Source organism: Lissotriton helveticus, chromosome 7, assembly GCF_964261635.1.
Source record: "Lissotriton helveticus chromosome 7, aLisHel1.1, whole genome shotgun sequence".
Taxonomy (NCBI): Eukaryota; Metazoa; Chordata; class Amphibia; order Caudata; family Salamandridae; genus Lissotriton; species Lissotriton helveticus.
Window position 1 is genome coordinate 1069966913 of NC_136068.1, and position 23080 is coordinate 1069989992.

Below are 23080 nucleotides of genomic sequence, written 5' to 3' on the forward strand. Positions count from 1 at the left end.
CATTCAGTAGAGTGTAATTATGTGTCGTGTAATTATGTAGCACTGAGTGGTATTATTTGGAGTGTATGCTGCATTGAGTGCTGTGTAATTATATAGCATATAATTATGTGGCACTGAATGGTATTATGTGGAGTGTATTTATGTAGCATTGAGTGGAGTGTAATTATGTGGTACTGAGTGGTATGTGGAGTGTATTTATGTTGCATTGAATAGTGTAATTATGAAATAAGGACCTTCGCCCTAGAACACATCACATTACAAATCGGTCGCAAACAAATAGTATAGCCGGGAGGACAGGCTGTGAAATCACCAAATGCTCACACAGGTGCCTCCTAAATCTGGACATGGATTGTGTAAAGAATTACAACGTAGAAGAGGGAACCTACATGTTAAGATAATTGTATATTTTTCTTTTTTTTTTTTTTTTTTTATTTTTATTTTTAGCAGAGGTAAAACATACAAGGACATAACCAAAAATAGAAAATATAGAAAGAAGAAAATACAAAATCAAACAAAATTCTTTACATGGAGAGACAATGAAACAATTCAAATCCAATTGTCAATTGGTGACCATAGCTTCCGGCCAAAAGTCTGCTTTCTGAGTCCTTTCAATTTATAAACTGCATTATCCATTCTGTAAACATTTAATAATTTTCCCAACCATAACTCAAACGTTGGAGAATCTACATCCAACCATCTGGATGTAATACAGGCTCGAAAAATAGACATTCCAATAAACAGAAAGTATTCTTGATCTATTGTGAAATCCTGAGGAGGGAAATATACACCGAGAATAATGACAGTAGGGTGCAGTGTAATCCGGACCTGTAACAGATTGGATAGAAACTTTTCAATCTTCATAATATAGTCAGCAAGTTTAGAGCAACTATAAAACATGTGAATTGAGTCGGCTGCTAGAGTGCCGCAGCGACTACAATTAATACCCTTTACAGCATTCCACTTTGCCAATTTTGCAGGTGTATAATAAAGATCAAGGGTAGACATAAAATGTTGACTCTTGAGGGAGCTATTAATTAACGTTTTTTTACTCAACTCGAATGTTTTTACCAAATCAATCCCTACGACACCGAGCTTCCTCTCCCATTTCTGAATATGATGATCCAGATCGTTCTGCATCCTACCAATCATTAGTTGATAGATAATACCAATGCGACTGTTTTTCCTGGAGCTTTCTAAAATATCAACAGTTTCCATAGTACCCGTACTCAACACATTTTTCCCCCCCAAAAAGCTACGAATCTGTAGATATTTAAAAAAATCATTCCTAGATAAATCAAAAGACTCTTGTAATTTATCAAAAGGCAGGAGACACCCATTTTGATACAATTGACCGAATGAATAGATCTGTCTCGAGTACCATCGTTGAATCACCATATCTTGAAAAATAACAGGTAATGACTTATTGTCAGACAGAGGTGTATAGTAATTCAATTTAGAAACTAAACATAGAGTTTTATTCATTTGCTTCCATATTAAGCCTGCCGAGAAGACTATCTTAAATTTGGTTTTTTTGTAGTAGCTAGGTTCAATAATTTTCACCAAACATTGCCTTGCATCAGCGCCTAGAAGCATTTCGAAAATAGAAGGTCTCATCGCTGGATCTAGAGCATAATCATGAAAAAGCAGCACCCGAAAAGTTTTCAAAGCAATAGCCCAATAGTATAATCTAAAATTCGGGAGCCCCAGACCAGCAGACTCTAATGATAAAGTACACCATTTTAACGATCTTCTAGCACGATGATATCCCCACAGGAACCTAGACACCATTCTGTCTATTCTATTAAAGAGAGACATTGGAAAAAATAGAGGAATGGTTCGAAAGAAATACAAAAATTTAGGAAAAATCGTCATCTTGATAACATTAGTGCGGCCATATAATGACAAATGTAAGTTATTAAATCTTTCTAGCAATCTATTAGAGGATATGAGCAAAGGATCTACATTTAGTGCCACAATATCCTCAACCTTGGAGGATAGCGTGACACCAAGATAAGAGCCAGTAGTATTTAATGAAATATCCATAGGCTTATCCTTCTCTGAATGAATAATCTGGGTTTTAGTAATATTCAACTTATAGCCAGAGACCTTTCCAAATTCATTGGCTAAATTAATTATTGAGGGTAGCGCAGAGGAGACGTCAGACGTAACAATTGCGACGTCATCCGCATATGCTAAAACTTTATGGTCTACTCCAAAAAGATGAACTGGTGGAATATTCGGTTCGAGAATAAGCCTACTTAAATAAGGTTCCAAATATAGTGCAAATAAAAGCGGGGAGCAGGGACATCCCTGTCTCGTCCCTCTCGTTATTGGAAAAGATTTAGAATAATTAGTGCCCAGCCTTATAATGCCTTTAGGACCCGAATACATTGACCGAACCGCCTGAATAAACTGTAGAGGGAACGCCTTCTCTTCTAGCACAGCCCAGAGGAATCCCCAGTCTACTCTATCAAATGCTTTTTCAGCATCGAGTAAGACCACCCCGACTGGGGACTCCTTTGCCTGAGCCCAATCCAGAAGTGTGACAACACGACTCACATGGTCAGTAGTATCTCTCCCTCTAATGAAACCATGTTGAATATTAGAGACTAGACTAGGCATTACCTGGTTAAGCCTATTTGCAAGAATTTTAGAATAGATTTTGCTATCCGCCGTAATGAGAGATATAGGTCGGTATGAGCCTAATTCTTTCGGATCCTTGTTCTTCTTCACGAACACCACTATGATAGCAGTAGACCAAGAATCGGGTGGTTTCCCTGAAAATGCACAGTTAAAGATCTTTACCAATTCTGGCTTCAACATATGTCGAAATGTGCGATAAAATTCCAGAGGTATCTGATCAAATCCCATCGCTTTACCTGCAGCCAGACTCAGAATAGCTCGCTCGATCTCATCCCAGCTTATTGAAAATCCAAATGAGTCAATCTTTTCACTTCCCAATGCTAATTGATTAGTACCAGTAAGATAATCTACAGGATTCAGGGTCTTATCCACTTCATTGTTTAGATCATTATACAGTGTTTTATAAAATCCCAAAAATGACTCTAGAATTCCTTCCCTACATTCATGGTAATTGCCATCAATGTCGTTAATACCCTTGATTTCATTAAAAGAGGATTTCTGTCGTAAACGTTGTGCTAAGATTTTACCTGTACGCTCGCTATATTCATAGCGTTCAGTTTTAAACAGCATGAAATCTGATGCTACTTTATCCGCAATATGAGTCCGTAACCCAGAGCGTTCGATTACAAGACGTAATTGTGCATCTTCTATGCCAACATTATCTTTACATGCCGTCATCAAGTTCATCTCGGCTGACCTAATCTTATTCAGTCTCTCCTTGAATTCTGTTTGTACTTTTTTTCTGGTATTATGTTGAGTGTATTTATGTTGCTTTGGTAGAGTGTAAATATGTGGCTTGTAATCATGTGGCACTGAGTGGTATTATATGGAGTGTGCTTATGTAGCATTGAGTAGAGTGTAATTATGTGGCGTGTAATTATGTGGCACTGAGTGGTATTATGAAGAATGTATGTTGCATTCAGTAGAGTGTAATTATGTGTCGTGTAATTATGTAGCACTGAGTGGTATTATTTGGAGTGTATGCTGCATTGAGTGCTGTGTAATTATATAGCATATAATTATGTGGCACTGAATGGTATTATGTGGAGTGTATTTATGTAGCATTGAGTGGAGTGTAATTATGTGGTACTGAGTGGTATGTGGAGTGTATTTATGTTGCATTGAATAGTGTAATTATGAAATAAGGACCTTCGCCCTAGAACACATCACATTACAAATCGGTCGCAAACAAATAGTATAGCCGGGAGGACAGGCTGTGAAATCACCAAATGCTCACACAGGTGCCTCCTAAATCTGGACATGGATTGTGTAAAGAATTACAACGTAGAAGAGGGAACCTACATGTTAAGATAATTGTATATTTTTCTGTTGTATGAATCTGTGAATTAAGCAAACGACAGCTGCTCGGCTGGCGCGTGTGGAAGAACCGTGTTTACTACTTTTCTTCTACAACTGCTTTACAGGGCGGGTCTGAGAGTATTTATTTAACAAAAATAATTTCTGAGTCAACATCATAAGAAACCTGGTGAAGGCTTGGTAAAAGCGGGTGGGGGGGGCTGAACTACTAAAAAAACATGTCACAAGCGCGGCACCGGAGTGAAAGTGACCACGCTGTGTTTATTTAGTAATATAAGCCACTATAAGGGAGGAATGCAGCTGGCACAATGCTCGCCTCTGCTCGCTCCCTAGACTCAAACGCCATGGGAGGGAACCTTTACTAAGAAGGCAGGACATGAACCTGCTTTTGACCATTTGCGTGCTGTCATTATTGAAAGCCACACGGAAAGGCCAATGGAATGTGTGGGAGGGGGCTGATCCACACGGGGAAGTCTCTTGGTAATCAGGAGTGATTCCAAGAGGCCGTCTCCTAGAGCAGCACATGCAGAGACCTAAAAATGCATAATGGCGAGACCTAAAAATGCATAATGGGTAACATGTATAATATGGTACTATATTGCCATCTTGAGGTTATGGTGGCAAATACAAAAGAATGCATTCGGCCTCGTAGTTGATTCTGTCAACAAGGACCTCTTCTTGATGGTAATATTGGACCAGGTTACACAGTTACGACATGTATCATATGAATTAACAGGTAATGCTTGCATTTGTTAAACGAAGTGTACTAAATTAGGTGATAGAACGACTGAACTAAAAGCACTGCCTTTTGTTGGAGAGGGCATGAGATTAATTAAATTGCTGAACTGCAGAAATCATGGGTTCAAATCCCAGCTACCCCACTAGAACTCACTGTATTATCCTATACAAATCACTTAAATTCCACCTCTCATTTTGACTGTCAAATGAGAAAGCACTTTGAAGGAATTCACTTCAGAGTACGCACTATATATTAGTATGGTTTATTTACTAGACAAGAATGTTGTTCCCCATCTAACAATATTGGCGATATACAGGGCACATGACAAAAGTGGCAGCTCTCGTTTCCCTCATGGCAGTGATGTCAGGGCAAAGAGGACGTGTATGGTTTAAAACTATTAATTTTAATAGATGTCAATGCAGTCATATAATCGAATGTACAAAAGTGAAATACAAGCATTAAAGAAAAATATATTTCTAACTTGGACAAGTCTTTTTTACATGATGTTTGCTATGTTATTTACATGTCAAATATTTTTATGGCTCGTGCTTTGGCTCTTAGAGCAAAGCTTAACCCCTGGCTCCGTTTACCTTACAAATGTGATGGCTTGCCCGCTCTTAACGTAATAGCAGTAACATTTTTAAAAAATGAGCTCATAGGGTCACCTGGCCTGCAGTTTTCTCCTAGAACCAACTACATCTTCTTAGATTAGAAATGTGTAACCAGAAATGTAACTGGTTTAGAGTATTTTAGAACTTCTGAAATTCTACCCTTAAGGACCACAACATTCACATGCAACTTGCTTGCTAGACTTGCAAAGCCGATAAAAGATTGCCATAATATATTTTTTGTGTATGTGTAACTTGCGGGTCATGACAGAACCTTGAGGTCTCAATTTTAATATTATTGAGGTGGGTAAGAACACCATCAATTATGCAAGCTTCAAAAGACAATTCTGTTTATGGTAAGTGTTTATGTTCACACATTAACATTTCTATTCTCCCTGATCACAGATTACGGTTGAGCACATGGGTAGTGGTCACTTGCTGTGAGGTCACTCTAATGCTGTATTACAACTGTCTAAAAAGTATCGAATCCTGAACTATCAAAGCTGAGTTTTCAGAAGAAAAGTTGCGCATTTGTATTTCACAGCGTACCTTTCGGTGTACTGGCGTAGTCACATCCGAGTAAACATATCAACATGAAATTGCACAGGATGCTGTGACTTTAAAATACACACACTGCTCTGCTGCTTAGTTGTGGGTTATGAATACAATAAAGAAGGCCAAGGATTTCCGACTTAAATAAGCGAAAATTTTAGATCAGCATTCATGTTGATAGATAGATCAATGGGTTAGGCGACTCCTTAGACATTACGCCTGCGTAGCTAGCAACAATAACATTTAATAATGAATAACCCCAAACCTCCAAAGCAGTCATTTGATGCAAGTGCTGAAATGTGAGAAAAAAAGTTTCAACCTGAACTGCACTGGAGGCAAATTAATCAATTGTTCAAGGTCTTATATTTAAATAAAGCAAGTTAGACTTGAAATATATATACTATATATATATATATATGAATATTTGCTTTCTTAAATAACATATATACACATCTGAAAATATATTTTTTGAAAACCGTTTCAACTGAAAGAGATACAAGCGAATAGGGGAAAGGCTTAGTGATGTGACAGTGGCTTGATCCTGTCCGAATAAGAGAGGCGGTTATCAGAGAACTGAAAGAGGTCACAGCTCATCTTTTTTCTTTAAAAAAGCCTTGGTCCGTGCTGCTTTCTTTAATGGTTACTGTCAGGAAGTTTGAAGTCACGTCGGTCACAACCACCTTCTCCAAGTTACTCAAAGGGGGGGTCCAAGTCTCTTCCTCTGGGTCCCCAAGGATCCGAGAGACTGGTATCCTGGCAATCAGAGAAGGTTTGATGCTATGAGCCCCCGTGTTGTCCCTGTACAAATTGTTCACAGCTGCATCACTTTCCGAATTAAGCCTGGCCTTACGGTCACCAAGATCTAGGTGGGTTTGGTCCCCCACCTTATGTTTAGTCCTGGGAGGGTACGGGTCCATGCCATACTTTCCACGAGTATCGAATGGCGATTTTGACACCTCAAAATCTCGTTGTTGGTACCCAAGCCCTGCAGGAATAGGTTTAGGACCAGTGAAGTTAGTCTCTTGCCTCCTCGCTAGCTGGATGACACTGTGACCCGATCGAAATGTGCCTGCTCCTGTTGCTAATTCCTCCATCCTCCGAGACTTAAGGTAGTCTAGAACTTTTCCACCCTGCTCTCCCGGTTTCCTAGCAGTGGGCTCCATGACTTCAGGGCTGCTCTTGTACAGTGCTCGTCCAGGTTTGGGGCCCCTTTTCTTTTTCGATGGTTTCTGCTGGTATGAATCAGGGTTGTCCTCAGGCTGTGTCACCCTCTCCCTGACACTTTCTGCTCGGGTTGAGCTGGTTGGCCCCTGTGGTGTCATGACTATTGTTCTCAAACCTTCCCGGGATCTGGAGGTGGAACCTATCTCCTGGGAGGATCTGCCAGGGAAAGGCACCCGGACACCTCTTGCGGCATCACTTCGGAATTCATAGATTTTAGCTTTAGCTTTCGCTTGTGCCTGCAAGAAAGAAACATCTGTGTATTAGTAAAGCAAAACAAAGTAGCATCTTATGAATAAAACTCTCTTCCTGAAACAGAACACTACAGAATCATGAAGAAGTAAAAATGTCTCATAAACCAAGTCCAATGCATTATACAATGCAGAAATAGTTACTCTACTAATCTAACAGGGCCCTTTTAAATAAGGCCAATCCATATAGCGCAGCATGTGCACCCAATGATGAAGTAAAGTACAAGGATGCCACTAAATACTGTGCTTAACTATAGTGCAGGAACCATTGATATACTATTGTACTAGAACCAGCTGGGTCTCTCTAACCCTTTGCAAAAACTATGTACTAACTCCCCTCTGCCAATCCAGAATACTGTGAGCTATTAAGTAAACGCTTACATAGAGTTAAATGTGCAAGTCAAAGCTTTCAGGACCCTTGTACTAAAAAGACTTTACTAAAAAAAACATATACGATCCACCTGCAGGCAGAAAAGAAAATAGAAGAAAAACAGAGCTCTTGTTTTCCTCATGATACTGATCTCCTTCAGCCCCAGGCAGACAACTCATCATATCAACCAAGTAAAAGTACTATACCAACACAATCAATGGAACCACCAACAAAAGCAGAATGCTTTACAAGACAATGAAGAACTGCATCAACCCTCAGCCAGCTCCATATATTCCTCACTCCACAGAAAAGTGCAATGTAATCAACCTCTTCTTCAGTGAAAAAATACAGATGATTCAAAAACTCTTTGACATCACCAAGCTGACTTAACCTCCTACAACCACCGCCTGCCATAGAATCCTGCAACAGTAATCCTTCATATCCCTAACTCTTTAGATCGCAAAAACATACTCAACTCCCCTCACTTTTTATGAACATGATGGCCTACCCTTGTCCTTCATCAAAGCTCTCTCTTGGGGGCTCTCTCACTCCTACTCATCCATGCCTCTCTCACTGAAAGGATTTTTCCAGAAACTGTGAACATAGGCCATATGCCCCTACCTTCACTAGACCCTGATGACCATGCCAACTACCAGCCCATCATTCACTTACCACTCATAAGCAAAATAAAGCAAGAAAACGCAGTCTATGTTCAAGCCAAGATTACATCAATGCTAACTATCTTCTGCATGACTACCAGTCTGCCTTTAGATCACGCTGCACAATACAGACTGCTACATTACACATCATAGACCATGCCCTCTTGACCAGAGATAAAGATGACCTCTGCCTCCTGATAATGGTTGGACCGTTCCTGTGACACAGTTCACTATCACACTCATGTACCCCATGGGGTTACAAAAAGGATTCAGTGACCGTGTCCTTCATGGGTTCGCCTCCTACCTTTACAATGGACATCGGTTTCTTTATATGGGCGCCTCCAGCTCCCAAAAGATCTTGTTACCTGTGGTGTCTCCCAGGGTTCCATAGGGTATCCATTCATCTTCCCCCTCAGCCTGCTTGGTGCGCTACCCACAGATAACAGTATCCAGGTTCACCTTCCATACATCTGCTAAACTTTGCAGACTGATAGTTTGTGTGCTTAGGATATTTGAAATGCCTAGATAAACAGAACTGTAACATTATGCAACATAACATAGGTATATATAATCACATTGTTTCCACTAAGTGAGACAACTCTTGCCAACCTTTATATATCACTACTCCATTTCGCCTTCCCCGCCTCATCCTTATTAATCATTATACGTATGACGCCTTCTTTATCTCTTGAATAATTCGGTTCCAGCTTGGATATATGTGAGGGGTACACAGTATCTGGGTCCGGTCACACCCCCACCGTCCCCCCAATCTCCATGTTCACCCCAACTACTTCCCTACTGTGTACTGGTCGCTAGTTCTTGTGTTTTCTCTAGCTCTGATGAGGTGCTCTGCCGTTCTGAGTATTCCTGCCAGGATTTGCGGAAGATCCAGGTTCACCAATATGCGGATGATACACACCTCTACTTAAAAGTCACTTCTGCTTCAGACATCCAGTGCCTAAAACACTGGATCTACATCATCCAGATCTGGATGTTCTGCGCCTGACTCTCAGCACAACCAAGACAGAATTCCAACTATTAGCCAAGAACAAAAAATAAACAGTATAATCCTGGCTCAATGACAAACTAAAAGTTTCAAACCTCAGCTGTCACTGAATACCAAGTCTCCTGGATTCACCTTGGACATCAACCTCACACTGAAAATGCACATTGCCAAAAAACACAAAGACAGCCTGGTACCAGCTCTGTAATCTAAAGAAAGTGAAACAGTTTCATTAAGAAAGTGACTTCAGAACTGCTGTTCAAGACCTCATAATCTAGCATTTGAATAGTGGTAATGGCCTTTCAGACTCCACACTGATACCCCTGAAGGGCATCCTGCATGATGCAGCAAGTCTCATTTAGGATGTAAAGAAATAGGATTACATCACCCTATGCTAACAAAACTCCATTTGTTGTCAACTCGCACCATCTTCAAAATTAGCCTCATCATTTAAAATGCTGTTTATCGCAACTAACAGTTCCATTTATCTTGCAGACAAGCTCATCATCTCTGGTAGTTCTCAGCACATTCACAGCCAGGGCACCATCACACTGCAGACTAAGAAGAGGGGGAAAAAAACCAAGGCAGCAGGTCCTTTCCATCTATGCTCCCATAATCTAGATGAACATCCCCGTATCCATCAGGACTATCTCAACGCTACTTCAATTAAGGAGAGAGTTGAAACTCACTCTAAAGAACACTATCTCACAACACATTAACCGTCCAGTACTTAGCTACATCTCCTAACACTTGTTGACCCTGTGGAAAACGTGTAATATTTTACTTGGCATAAGCGACAGCCATTTTGGCTGTGGTGTCCATTTAGTTTCCTTCATAATCCTCCTGTCCTATGCTGTTCGTCTTTTCACTCTGCTTGTGTTATCTATTTTTCTTGACTTTCTGACTCAGCTAAAAGCAATGTACGTGCTGAGGGTGTGTAGCTGCTAGAGCACCTGGTCTCAGATGTTAACTGTCATCCATTTCCTGCTGCCGTACGCACTCCTGCTCCCCCTCCCACTTTGCTGGCCACGTAGTTATTCATCTGCCCTTGCTTGCTGAAAACTATTTCTAAAACGTGTTCTCCCTATTTCTCTTCACATGCTTACACTGCAGAAAACCTGTATAAAAGACCTGTGCACTGTGACTTAAGTGTACTGCCTCCTTGCAGCACTTGAGAGAGTGTTGTGTGGACGTAGTCCTACTCATGAGTGATTAATAAACTTGTTATTTATTTCCAACTCTAGTGCTGATCTCTATTTTGTTGGTCTTTGAACCCATGGACAAAAGGGTGACCCTGCACACCAGTGTACCCCTAAAAAAGGTACATTTCCACAGTTGGTGCCCGACTTGTGGGGGCCCACTGGAGACGCGGCCGTCCAAAGGAGTGGTCCTGACGGATTGGAATTTTGCTGAGGAAGAGCACTGCACGAGAACACCTTTGCCTTTGCAGGCTGACGTGAATTTTCCGGTTTTCCCGATTTCCCCCCCAGGTGGTAGCTGGGCTCAACTGGGTTTTTCTTTGGCACAATTTTGAATTGACCATTAGGTCGACCAGAGATCAGCAGGTGGGAGTTGGAGTCTTCTGTTTGGTAAGGTCGCTAAAGTGTCACTCTTGATTTCTTAAGCCTGGGCTTTTTGTTTGGATTTCTTATTCAATCTTTGCAAAGTTTGAAGGCAGGTAATGTGCAGATTTTTCTCCTTTTGAAATATTTTGGAGTAGTAATATTTTACACATATTGATAAAGCATGCCTGTTTTCAGCACACTCCGTAGGTGGTGTTGCTGCTCTGTTGGTACCAAAGTCAACTTAAAAAAAGTCAGAAGGCTCCCACAGAGAGGACACCTAATAGAGATATGTATGTCAAATATGGTATTTCTCCAGTATTAGGGGTGTCTTTCATAGATTCACATGCCTGAATCATTCCCCGTCGTCGGAGTAGGAGTCCCACGGTATATAAAAAAGCAATAAAATGCCATAAAATATATAGCAAATATCAGAAATACCAAACCAGGAAGTAAGTAGCCCCAGTTACAGCAGAAAAAACGTCCATACTCGTGACTATCCAAGTCATTATGTGTTAGTCCAAACTGCAGCCAATCAGGCGACAGCACCCACCAGAATGTTCTCCCCAGAGGCTCAGGCTCTCAGATTTTCTACCGCACGTCGTGTGAAGGGAGTCTCCCTGAGCTCTGCTCAGTTTTTTCTTCAACATCATTGTTTCTTCAAGTTTTTCAGATGTCTACTTCTAAATCCCTGTTCAGGGCCTGTGATTCTTGTGGGAAGCCAAGACTTTTCAAGGAAGATCCCCACAAGAAATGTCTTTATTGCCTTTATCCTGACCATAAGGTCAAGGAGTGCAAGATCTGCCGGACCTTCCCTCCTAAAACCATCAAGGATAGAGAAGGACGACTGTTATTGTGGCTCAACAGACTCAAGGATAAGGACGACCCCGTGTCTGAGGTAGGAAGCTGTGCCTCTGGCTCTTCATATCTTTCTACTAAGAGGAAGGCTGAAACTGAAGTTTCGTCTCTAAGGGCTAAGGTGGCTAAGAAGTCTAAATCCTCTCAGGATGCTCCTGGGCCTAGTACTTCGAGTAAAACTCTACCACCTACTAAAGGGGATTCAACGCCCTCTAAGAAGTCTGGGACAAAATCTGTTCCCAAGAAATCTTCAAAAATAACGCCTCCTCAAATGCCACCATTGACTATTTCAACGTCAAAAAAGGACTGTGTTTCCTCTCAGGTGGCCATTTCGACTACCTGCACCATGACTTTCTCTTCGCCAAAGCCTACTCTTGTCATGTCTTCAGCTTCATCGCCTACACTGGTTCATGTCCAGATCAGGCCTATCTCGTCGTCGACTATTGTCCCGTCGACGACGGCCAAGATACCGTCGACGAGTTTCTCGTCGACGTCTATGATGTTGACGGTTGGATCCCCGTCGACGATGAAAATGGTACCGTCGACGAAGCCCTCGGCGTCGACGGCCCTACCGTCGACGATCAAATCTCCGTCGACGGCGAAGTCCACGTCGACGAAGCCATCGTCGACGACCTCGACGACGACCCCGTCGACGATGCTACCGTCGACGACCTCGTCGACGAAGAGATCCTCGTCGACGACGAAGACACCGTCGACGAAGCTACCGTCGTCGACCCCGTCGACGACCCCGTCGACGACGATACCGTCAACGAGAAAACAGATTCAACTGCATACAGATGTCCCGTCGACGCCGCCTCTATCAAGCTGCACCACTTTACAAGTTTGGTCAGCGCATACAGCAGGGATTACATTACCATCACCTGCAACTACAGCTACACTCTTACAGAAGAGAGCTACTACGGAAACTATTGCTTCAACGCTTGTGGTCCCAGACAAACTCTTGGATTCCGATGAGGAAGGGTCCTATGAGGATGAGAATTTCGGGGCAGCTAGAAGTTCATCTGACCTCCGGATTAAGGTACAGGAGGATGTAGAGGAGGAGATGGAGGACACTGAGCCCACTTCACATGCTGACAGGCCGGCTCCGGATAGGCAGTTGCCTGATGAATTGTTTCGCAATCTGCAGTACATGCTCAGTGACTACTACAGACGTTTCCCACCTTCAGAGTCTGGTGAATCTGCAGTATCTACACCAAGACCTCAGACAGTGCCTCCGCTTTCTAAGCGGACACAACCATTGACTGCTGTGCCGTTGGTGGAGGAACGTCCAGCGTTCCCTGCGTCGGAAGGTTCAGCTCCTCAGCCACGGGAGGAAGAGTCCTCCGAACATGAAGAACAAGAGGAAGGAGAGCTGGATAATGAGTCAGAATCGTCGGAGTATGAGGATTATAATGCGAACACGCCCTCTCCGGCAGAACCTACTACATCTGAGTCGCCACCTGTGGACATTGCCTCATTCCATAAAATCATGGATAGAGCAACGAGAAGGTTCATGATTACCATGGAGTCCAAGCAAGAAGATTGCTTCTTGTACGATTTCAAGACTACACCACAGAAACAAAGTTGGACCATTCCAATTATAGAATTTATCTGGAAGGAAGGACTAAAGATCATGTCCAAGCCAAATTCTTTACCAGCAGTCCTCCCAAGAGTAGATAAGAAATATAGGGCGCCAAATACTTCTCCAGCATGCCTCATCGGACAGGCTAAGGCGGACTCTGTGGTAGCACAGGCAGCGCAGAAGAGATCCTCTAATCCTACGTCACAAGTTTCTGTTCCTCCAGACAAGGATGGGAGACGCCTTGATTCTATCGGGAAGAAGGTTTCTACTATTGCAGCGACAACCATCAGAGCCGCAAACTCCCTAGCCATTCTAGGGCGATACGATAGGCAGATGTGGTCGGACATCTCGCCGTACATGGACAAGCTGCCTGAGCCTGATCGAACGGAAGCAAAGAAAATCCTTCAAGAAGGAGAGTGTGTCTCCTCGGAAATGATTGACGCTGCAGTGGACGTTGCTGCCACTGGATTCCGACAGCTAGCGGGTGCAGCTGTTCTCAGGAGGCAAGGATGGCTAAAGGCAACATCCTTCCGGCAGGAGGTCCAATCAAGAATTATGGACATGCCATTTGATGGGGAATTCTTATTTGGAAAACATGTTGATGAGTCGCTGGAGGCTATAAAAAAAGATACCGAAACGGCACGTTCGCTGGGTACTCTACAATACCGGAAGTCTTCCTTTCGTGGAGCAAAAGGAAGGGGGAATTTCTCCAATAGAGGAGGGTACAATCAACAGCGCTCCTACTCTTCCGCCCAGGGAAACCAACGATTCCAGCCATATCGGCAGCAAACTTATGGGCAGAGAAGAGGCAACTTCTCTCAACCTCGAGGAAAATCTAACTATCGAGGGAGAGACAATAAGAAATGAGGTACGCTTCCTGCCACCACTTTTTGCCAACCCGAACAAAATTGGAGGACGAATATCCCAAAATTATTTAAATTGGTCCAAAATTACTACAGACAAATGGGTCCTGGATGTAGTAGCCAGAGGTCACATTTTGGAATTTGTGAAACCTCCCCCAAATTGCCCCCCAAAAGGACCCCCACCAGCCCACCTCAAGGAGCTATTCACCCAGATCAATACAATGATCAGGAAAGGAGCAATCGAAAGAGTACCTCCTCATCAGAAAGGAAAAGGCTTCTACTCGAGGTTTTTCCTTATTCGCAAGAAGTCGGGAGAATGGCGCCCCATCCTCGACCTGCGAGCTTTAAACAAATACCTAAAGAAACTTACATTCAGGATGCTCACACTTCAGGAAATCCTCCAATTTCTTTCGGCGGGAGAGTTTATGGCAACACTCGACCTCCAGGATGCATACTTCCACATACCGATTTTTCCACGACATCGGAAGTTTCTGAGGTTCAGAGTGGCTGGCAGGGACTTCCAGTTCAAAGTCCTTCCATTCGGACTGCGGTCAGCTCCCAGAGTGTTTACGAAGATGTTGGCTCCAGTAGCGGCCCATCTTCGGTTGCAATCGATTCAAATATATCCATACCTGGACGATTGCCTTATCAAGGCCAGTTCTTTCGACACGGCACAAGATCACATTCAAAGAACTCTGTCGCTGATGCAGAACCTAGGTTTCTCAATAAACTTCGAAAAATCTCACCTCACGCCAGCAGCAAGAAAGAATTTCTTGGGAGCGACACTAGACACCAACCTCGCCCAAGTATTCATTTCAGAGGACAGACAGGACAAGATCCACCGACTCGCTGCGGCACTGTTACTAAAAAAGTGCGTTTCAGTACGCATGTTCAAGTCCTTCCTCGGGATGCTTTCTTCCTGCATTCTTCTCACCCCCAACTGTCGTCTTCGGATGAGGCCCTTACAAGAAGAGCTCAGTCGCCAGTGGCTCCAAATATCAGGATCCTTCGAGGATATCATTCTGATTACTCCACGAATGCGACGAGCGATACAATGGTGGACCCACCGATCCAACTTACAAATAGGATGCTCCTTCCTCGCGGAAGTGCCCAGGTTCATAGTAACGACCGATGCATCAATGACAGGCTGGGGTGCACACCTCCAAGGAATGACGGTCAGCGGGAAATGGAACCAGCTCCAAATGAGATGGCACATAAACAGGCTAGAGTTACAGGCCATATTTCTAGCCCTGAAGTCCTTTCGAGCAACTCTACAAGGGGCCTCAGTCTTAATACGGACAGACAACACCACCTGCATGCATTATCTGAACAAGCAGGGCGGCACAAAATCAGCTCGGTTGTCGCAACAAGCACAAGAGATATGGAGTTGGGCCCTGACTCACAATATCCATCTGTCTGCGGTCCATGTTACGGGAATCTCCAATGTGTTGGCGGACTCTCTCAGCAGATCCGGGGGCTGCACTCACGAGTGGGAACTACATCTACCATCTCTACGTCGCATCTTTCAGAAGTGGGGGCATCCGGACTTGGATTTGTTTGCGACCTACCAGAACCGGAAATGCCCATACTTTGCAAGTTGGGTTCCCCACAAGGACTCGTGTGGGGATGCCCTTTCGCTGAATTGGAATCAAATATTCGCGTACGCCTTTCCACCGATACCTCTGATCCCGAAAGTAATCAGGAAGATGAAGAAGCAGCCATGCCGGTTGATCCTGATCGCTCCTCGATGGCCCAGACAATACTGGTTCACCGAACTACTCCTGCTCTCGGAATGCAACCCAATCCAACTTCCACGCATCCCGAATCTTCTATCCACCCAGCAGGGCAAGGTTTACCATCCGGACCCGAACTCGCTCAAATTGTCAGCTTGGCTCCTCAGCACATGGAGTTTGCACACCTAAATATTCCACAAGATTGCCAGGAGGTGCTAGCGAAAGCCAGGGCTCCATCCACAATCAAAACTTACCAACTTAAATGGAAACGTTTCTGTACATGGTGCCAATCTAATGATCTGCATCCCATTCATGCAACGCCAGAGCAGATCGTTCCTTTCTTTCTACATCTGGCCAGATTAGGTTTGGCACATTCTACGCTGAAAGTCTTCTTAGCAGCCATCTCTAGGTTTCGCCAAGATGGATCAAACTCTTTATTCTCTGTAAGAATCATACAACAATTTTTCAAGGGGTTATTTCGCATGTTTCCGCCGGTCTGGAAACCTCCTCCGGCATGGCATCTGAATATCGTACTATCTCAGCTCATGCGTCACCCTTTTGAACCAATCCATAAGGTGGACCTAAAATTTCTGACATGGAAAGTATCGTTATTACTAGCCTTAACATCGGCTAGGAGAGTCAGCGATATTCAGGCTTTTACATCTAAAGCACCTTTCATTCAGTTCACCACGGACTCAGTGGTATTGAGAACTAATCCTACGTACATGCCTAAAGTGCCTCTGGACTTTCATTTGAATGAACCGGTTGTCCTAAAAACATTCTTTCCAGACCCACAGTCTGCGGCTGAGAAGGCGCTACATTCTTTAGACATTAGAAGATGTCTTAAATTCTATCTCTCCAGAACTTCTGCCATCCGCAAGACAGACCAACTGTCCGTGGCTTATGGGCGGCAACGCCGGGGTTGTGCAGTTTCAAAACAGACCATTGCTAGATGGGTCTCCTCTACGATTGGACTTTGTCATCAACAGGCTGGTAGACCCTTACAAGCATTGCCAAGAGCACATTCAACTAGGGCAGTTAGCTCTTCCACTGCCCTTTTTGCTGGTGTGCCACTTCGACAGATCTGCAGAGCTGCCACGTGGTCTAGCAGGCACACCTTTACTAGACACTACTGTCTAGATTCAGCAGACGATGCAGATGCTTCGGTTGGAAGAGCAGTGCTTCGCAATCTTTTCAAATAAGGTGAGCCTCTGTTCCACCTCCTCATTTATGCTCTTTAGACGTTTGTTCAGAAAATGATGATTACTGTTATGCATGTCTACTGTATATATTTCTATACATACCTGATATTCTGACGTCTACGAGCGTTATGATGTGAGTACTGCTTACTATTCTGATTCAGGCATGTGAATCTATGAAAGACACCCCTAATACTGGAGAAGAACAATAGTTACTTACCTGTAAACAGGTGGTTCTCCAGTATTGGTGTCTTTCATAGATTCACATGCAACCCGCCCGCCTTCCCCCAGAGACTCTCTCGGATAGCATGGGACTTCACTCCTGTGCGAGAAAATCTGAGAGCCTGAGCCTCTGGGGAGAACATTCTGGTGGGTGCTGTCGCCTGATTGGCTGCAGTTTGGACTAACACATAATGACTTGGATAGTCACGAGTATGGAAGTTTTTTCTGCTGTAACTGGGGCTACTTACTTCCTGGTTTGGTATTTCTGATATTTGCTATATATTTTATGGCATTTTATTGCTTTTTTATATACCGTGGGACTCCTACTCCGACGACGGGGAATGATTCAGGCATGTGAATCTATGAAAGACACCAATACTGGAGAACCACCTGTTTACAGGTAAGTAACTATTGTTCTTCTTCTATAATGTACGGTCCACTGTGGAACAAATACACAAACAAAAAGATTCTGATCTGTAATAGCCAGTAAATGGGTCACTTGATTTAAAAAAAAAAAAAAAAAAAAGAGGTTCAATATGTAGAGCAGTGTTTATTTAAAAGAAAAAGTAGACAGGATAAGTTTTATTGTGTGCATATGTGGGAGAAAGAAGTAAGAGAATGAAGAGAGCAGAAGCTATAGCAGAAAAAGTACAACGTAAAACGATATATATAAAAAAAGCGCTAGAATTAAAAAATAAAGAAAAGAAGGTAAAAATAGAAAAAATAAAATGATAGGGAACGTTGATTAGAGGTCAATGGCCAGTACCCTATTAGGCGCCCTATTTATCCCATACTTAATAAACGTCAGGATGACTCCATCCTATTAGAACGCCCCCCACCCCTGTATAAATTTCCCACTCCAAGTGCCCATGATGAGGTTTCTGACGACGAGTATTTGTCTTCAGACGACAAATAACAAGATAAGCAAGATGGGTGACAGACTCACTCTACTTTGACTAGAGCAGAAAAAGATCAATTAAAAACTGCTGCTAGGGAGGAGGCTCGCCGGCCTCACGCTGCATCGCTCATCGTAACAATGATTCAACAGTGGAAAAAATACAAAGCAATTTTGTTTTGTAGAAAAATTTGTTTGGGAGGTAAAATTTGGTGATAGAAAAAGTTCTCAATAATTAGAGCCAAAGGATATAAATACGGATTATAAACGATTAGCATTAGATTTTCGGCCTTATCTGATATGATTAGACGAATGGTTAAAATATGAGACGCAACATTACGTTTACGAAAGGAGCAAGTATTAGCTAGAAAACAGAAAGGTGTAGAAACAGTTCAATCCCCAGCACAGAAAGTAGATGCTCCGGTGGATGAGGTTGCACCTGTTAGTAGTACAGTTGCTATAAAACCTATGCGTGAAGCTGCACCCCTTTATGTTCCTCATAAGGCAGCGGGAACAAAGATGATAAAACTTCGAACAATGCAAAGGGATATTTTATATATAATTGGGTTTACACTCCTTGGAGTAGAGCTGATGTAATGGCTCTTAAAGCTGCTTTGCCTGACCCCCGGGAAAAACCTGCCGCCTTCTATGAGGAGGTGGGAGGAGTCATTAGATCCTGCACTATGACCTTGCCAGATATCGATATGTTATTTGGGCTTATTTTGCCTCCTGATATGTGGGGAACAGTACGTAAAATAGATGACAATGTAGCATATGGTGATACTTGGGAACATTTAGAACAAACACATGCGGAAAGGGAGCCTGCGCAGAAACCTCAGATGGAGATATTAGATCTTTCTAAAGCTATTGTGACTAAGTTAAAGATTCTTATACCCCCTTAGAAAATAGATTGGACTACGTTAGCCTCCTGTAAACAGAAAAAGGATGAATTAGTTTCTGACTTCTTTTCAAGGTTTGAGGAAACATTCCATGATTTTAGTGGTCAGTCATTGGCTAGTCGCTTAAAGGCCAGCGAGAGTTTCCCTTTTGACTATGGCCCAATATTATGAGCAACAGGAACAGGAAGCGAAAGGAAGGGAGGATAATAAGGTTAAAGAATTAAAAACAAAAATTATGTTGGCTCAAGTATATGGTCCACCATTTAAGGGAGTTGAAAGAGGTGGACTTGCAATGTATAAACCTGGGGTGCCCCCTCTCCCTTGAGCAAATTTGTCCCCTGATAAGTGTGCTTATTGTAAGAGACTGGGCATTGGTGTTCTGAGTGCCCTCTTGTGCAAAGTAAGCAGTACCAAGGGGGAAGGGGTAGTATGAGAAAACGCACAGGGAATTTAGGAAACTGGGGAGGTGCAGGAGCTCGCCCCAGATTTGAAGCGGTTGAACAAGGACCAAATTACTCTAATACTAATGATAAACAAAATCAATATCAAATGTCTGATTATTCTGCTGTTGCCCTTGCAGATTCCGATTATGTATAGGGATGCCTAGGATGGGGTAAGGAACCGGTTGAGGTGCCAGTAGATCAAATGGGTCCTTGTGTTGATGCAAATGTCTTAGGATCTACTGATCGGGTTCTGGTTGATACAGGGGCTTCCCGTAGTGCTCTATCTAAAAAATTGGTTCCTAGGGCTCTCCTGTCCGGCACAATGATAACATTGATAGGATTCAATGGGACACCTACACTTAGCCCACTTTCACAGTCACTTGAATTCGGACTTGACAAATTCACTGCAGCATGTCCATTTTTTTTCCCCTAACACGCCGGACAACATTGTGGGTATCGATATGCTTAAATATTTTCATGCCACAATACTTTGTTCTGCGGAAGGTGTGCGTGTTATTTTAAAAACAATTATATAATGGTTGAGAGATCTTGTCTTGTCAATGAGGATGCCGCTTTGGCGTCCTTTAGCTAATGTGAAGAAGGAACACTGTTATTATTTCTTGCCTTCCATCTTCACAAAGTCTTGTGAAAGAAATTGCAATATCGTAGACAGCAGGTTACCTATTTAGGTCACCTCCTGTCTAAGGGGGGATGTGCACTCACACCAAACCACATTCAGACCATTCTAAAAACTCCTGCACCCCGCACTCAGAAGGATGTTCGTGCACTGATTGGCCTCACTTCTTTTTGGAGGCTGTTTTTCACACATTAGTAAAACTTTGTTGGCCTACGGAGTGCCAGAGCACCTTCCAACAGTTACGCCAAGCCCTTTGTTCTGCACCAGTATTAGGTACCCCTGACATATTGAGGAGTGACTATTTGTCCCAGTTAACTGACAGCGTGGCTTCTATTTATCAGCAGGTATGGGAAGCTCTTCCTTCGTGATCCCTGGTGTGCTGACAAATCATCGCAACATTTTGGTCACCGAGAGAGGACGAGCGGCGTCACCTGAAGGACCTGAGGAAGTCTTCTCGGACCACACGATCCCTGGTACATCTAGATATCTGCTTTGATCCAGGAAGAAAGACATTTCATCGCAGAAAGAGACTGTTTGGGCCACTGTCCTGGGTGGTTAAAGACTGACTACAAAGGGGGGTAGCCTATTAGTGACTACTCGTCTCAACTTTAGTGAAGGAACCAACACCTGCCCAGGACCTTAGGGCATCATCTATTTTGTTGTTTGCCGATGGAAATGAGCTTGCCTAAGAAGAAGGAGATCGCTGCAACAATGTGCAACGGCTGTACAATCTGCATCCTTTGTCTGACTTTGACTGTTGCCAATATCGCTACTGTAATGTGGGTAGTGGATGAAGTAATGCCTGGAGCCTCCTTACCTAACATTACTGTTACATCACTTGCTGCAAAAGCGCACCATCATTTTGATTTACCGCAACATGAACAGGGATACCGGCAAAATCTGAGAATCAATTCATTTCTTCAAATGTTGCATCAGACACACTAGCTAAGCAATGCTACTAATTGTTGGGTTTGTGGCAAGATTCCTCATCAGAACATAAAAGGAATTCCGTTGTCACCGCTGCCATTCTCTAACTTTTATATGCCTTTAATGAGCAAAGTCTGTTACCCCAACAAGAGGGGGACCCATAAGCAAAAGGGACTGCTTTAGAAATGGAAGAATATAGTAAAGGAAGTGCAGCAACAAACTATGTGTACCCAAAATCTAGGTCGACTAAAGGAAATGGAACCCTTGTTATCTCTGTTGCCATGACCACAGGCCCCCTTTGTGTACAAAGTACAGGCGATGTGCTAGTGGGCCACAATAACTGTACTGCAGTGTTGCAAATGTCTACGAGAGGCTGAAGCAGCTTCCTTGCATCACATCACACTTATTGTGTTTGTGGAACTAAGGCATATTACTTCCTACCTCCAGGCTGGTCTGATACCTTTTACATAGCCTTCCTTCTTCCACCAGTGTTTTTAGCTCCCCCAACCTACCATCAAGATTTAAAATTGTTCAATCACTATGCTGGTAGTAGGGGGGAAACGTGCAATCGATGTCTCTGTAGTCGACCAGACAGAGACCACATGGGAACAATATAGACTGGAGCATGCTGTATCATTGGATCCAGCTGTTGTGTCTTCACACTGGACAATTCACCTTCTGTATTTGCGGTCATCTCTACACTACACAAAATAGCTACTAATATACATCAAGACTCAGGAACATGGACTTGGGCTGGATGGTTCTAGAACATATTTTCTGTATGGGGCTTAAAAATATTATCGGCCTTGTTCATAATTATTGCAATTCTCTTCTCTAGTTGTTTATGTATCCAATGCGGGCCGATTCTTTGTTCCCTCTGTATTTCCACTTGTGCTACCAGTCTACCAACTAAAACGAATGTCCAAAATGTAAATGCCCGTTTAGCAATAGATCAAGAAGTCAGCAACATGATGCTAATTGATATACATCACATTTATCGTACCCCTTTTAAAGCATAAGAAAATGTCTTAGCTTATGCCAAAAGGGCCGTCTGTGGAAAACGTGTAATATTTTACTTGGTACAAGTGACAGCCATTTTGGCTGTGTGTCTATTTAGTTTCCTTAATAATTCTCCCGTCTTCTGCTGTTCATCTTTTCACTCTGCTTGTGTTTTCTATTTTTCTTGACTTCCTGACTCAGCTAAAAGCAATGTATGTGCTGAGGGTGTGTAGTTGCCAGAGCACCTGGTCTCAGATGTTAACTGGCAACCATTTCCTGCTGCCATAAGCACTCCTGCTCCCACTCCCACTCTGCTGGCCATGTAGTTATTCATCTGCCCTTGCTTGCTGAAAGCTATTTCTAAAACTATTTCTGTTCACATGCTTACACTGCAGAAAACCTGTATAAAAGACCTGTGTTCTCCTTGCAGCACTTGAGAGAGTGTTGTGTGGACATAGTCCCACTCATGAGTGATTAATAAACTTATTATGTATTTCCAACACTAGTGCTGATCTCTATTTTGTTGGTCTTTGAGCCCGTGGACAAAAGGGTGACCCTGCACCAGTGTACCCCTAAAAAAGGTGCATTTCCACAACCTTACACTTGTCTTATGATCTTAAGGCCAGGTTCACGTGATGGAAATAAAATATACATACATACAAGGAAAATTACAATCTCTGGGCATTGTTCATCAGTGCCAAGTTCTATGCTTGAATTTTCAAAAGGGCTGATGGAAGAGCAGAGTCTGATGAAAAAGGGAGTAGACTGAAGAGCATTCAGGACTTTAAATGTTTTGATTTCATCTGCATGATCTCCATTTGTGAGAGGCACCCATTTTAAGTCTCGCAGCATCTGGCACCCATTTTGTGCTCCTAATGCAGCTAACAGAATTAGAAGA

At 43.0% G+C, this 23080-nt stretch overlaps 1 protein-coding gene across 1 annotated transcript in view; it reads right to left on the bottom strand.

Annotated features, from left to right (window-relative positions):
• Positions 1 to 4945: 4945 nt before the first annotated feature.
• The window catches only part of CBX8 (chromobox 8), a 184996-nt gene continuing 166861 nt past the window's right edge, over positions 4946 to 23080 (bottom strand). Inside the window, exon 5 of the mRNA XM_078654022.1 lies at positions 4946 to 7319. Coding sequence (XP_078510148.1) covers positions 6450 to 7319 — 870 coding nt within the window. The 3' untranslated portion in view covers positions 4946 to 6449. The remainder of the gene's footprint in view (positions 7320 to 23080) is intronic.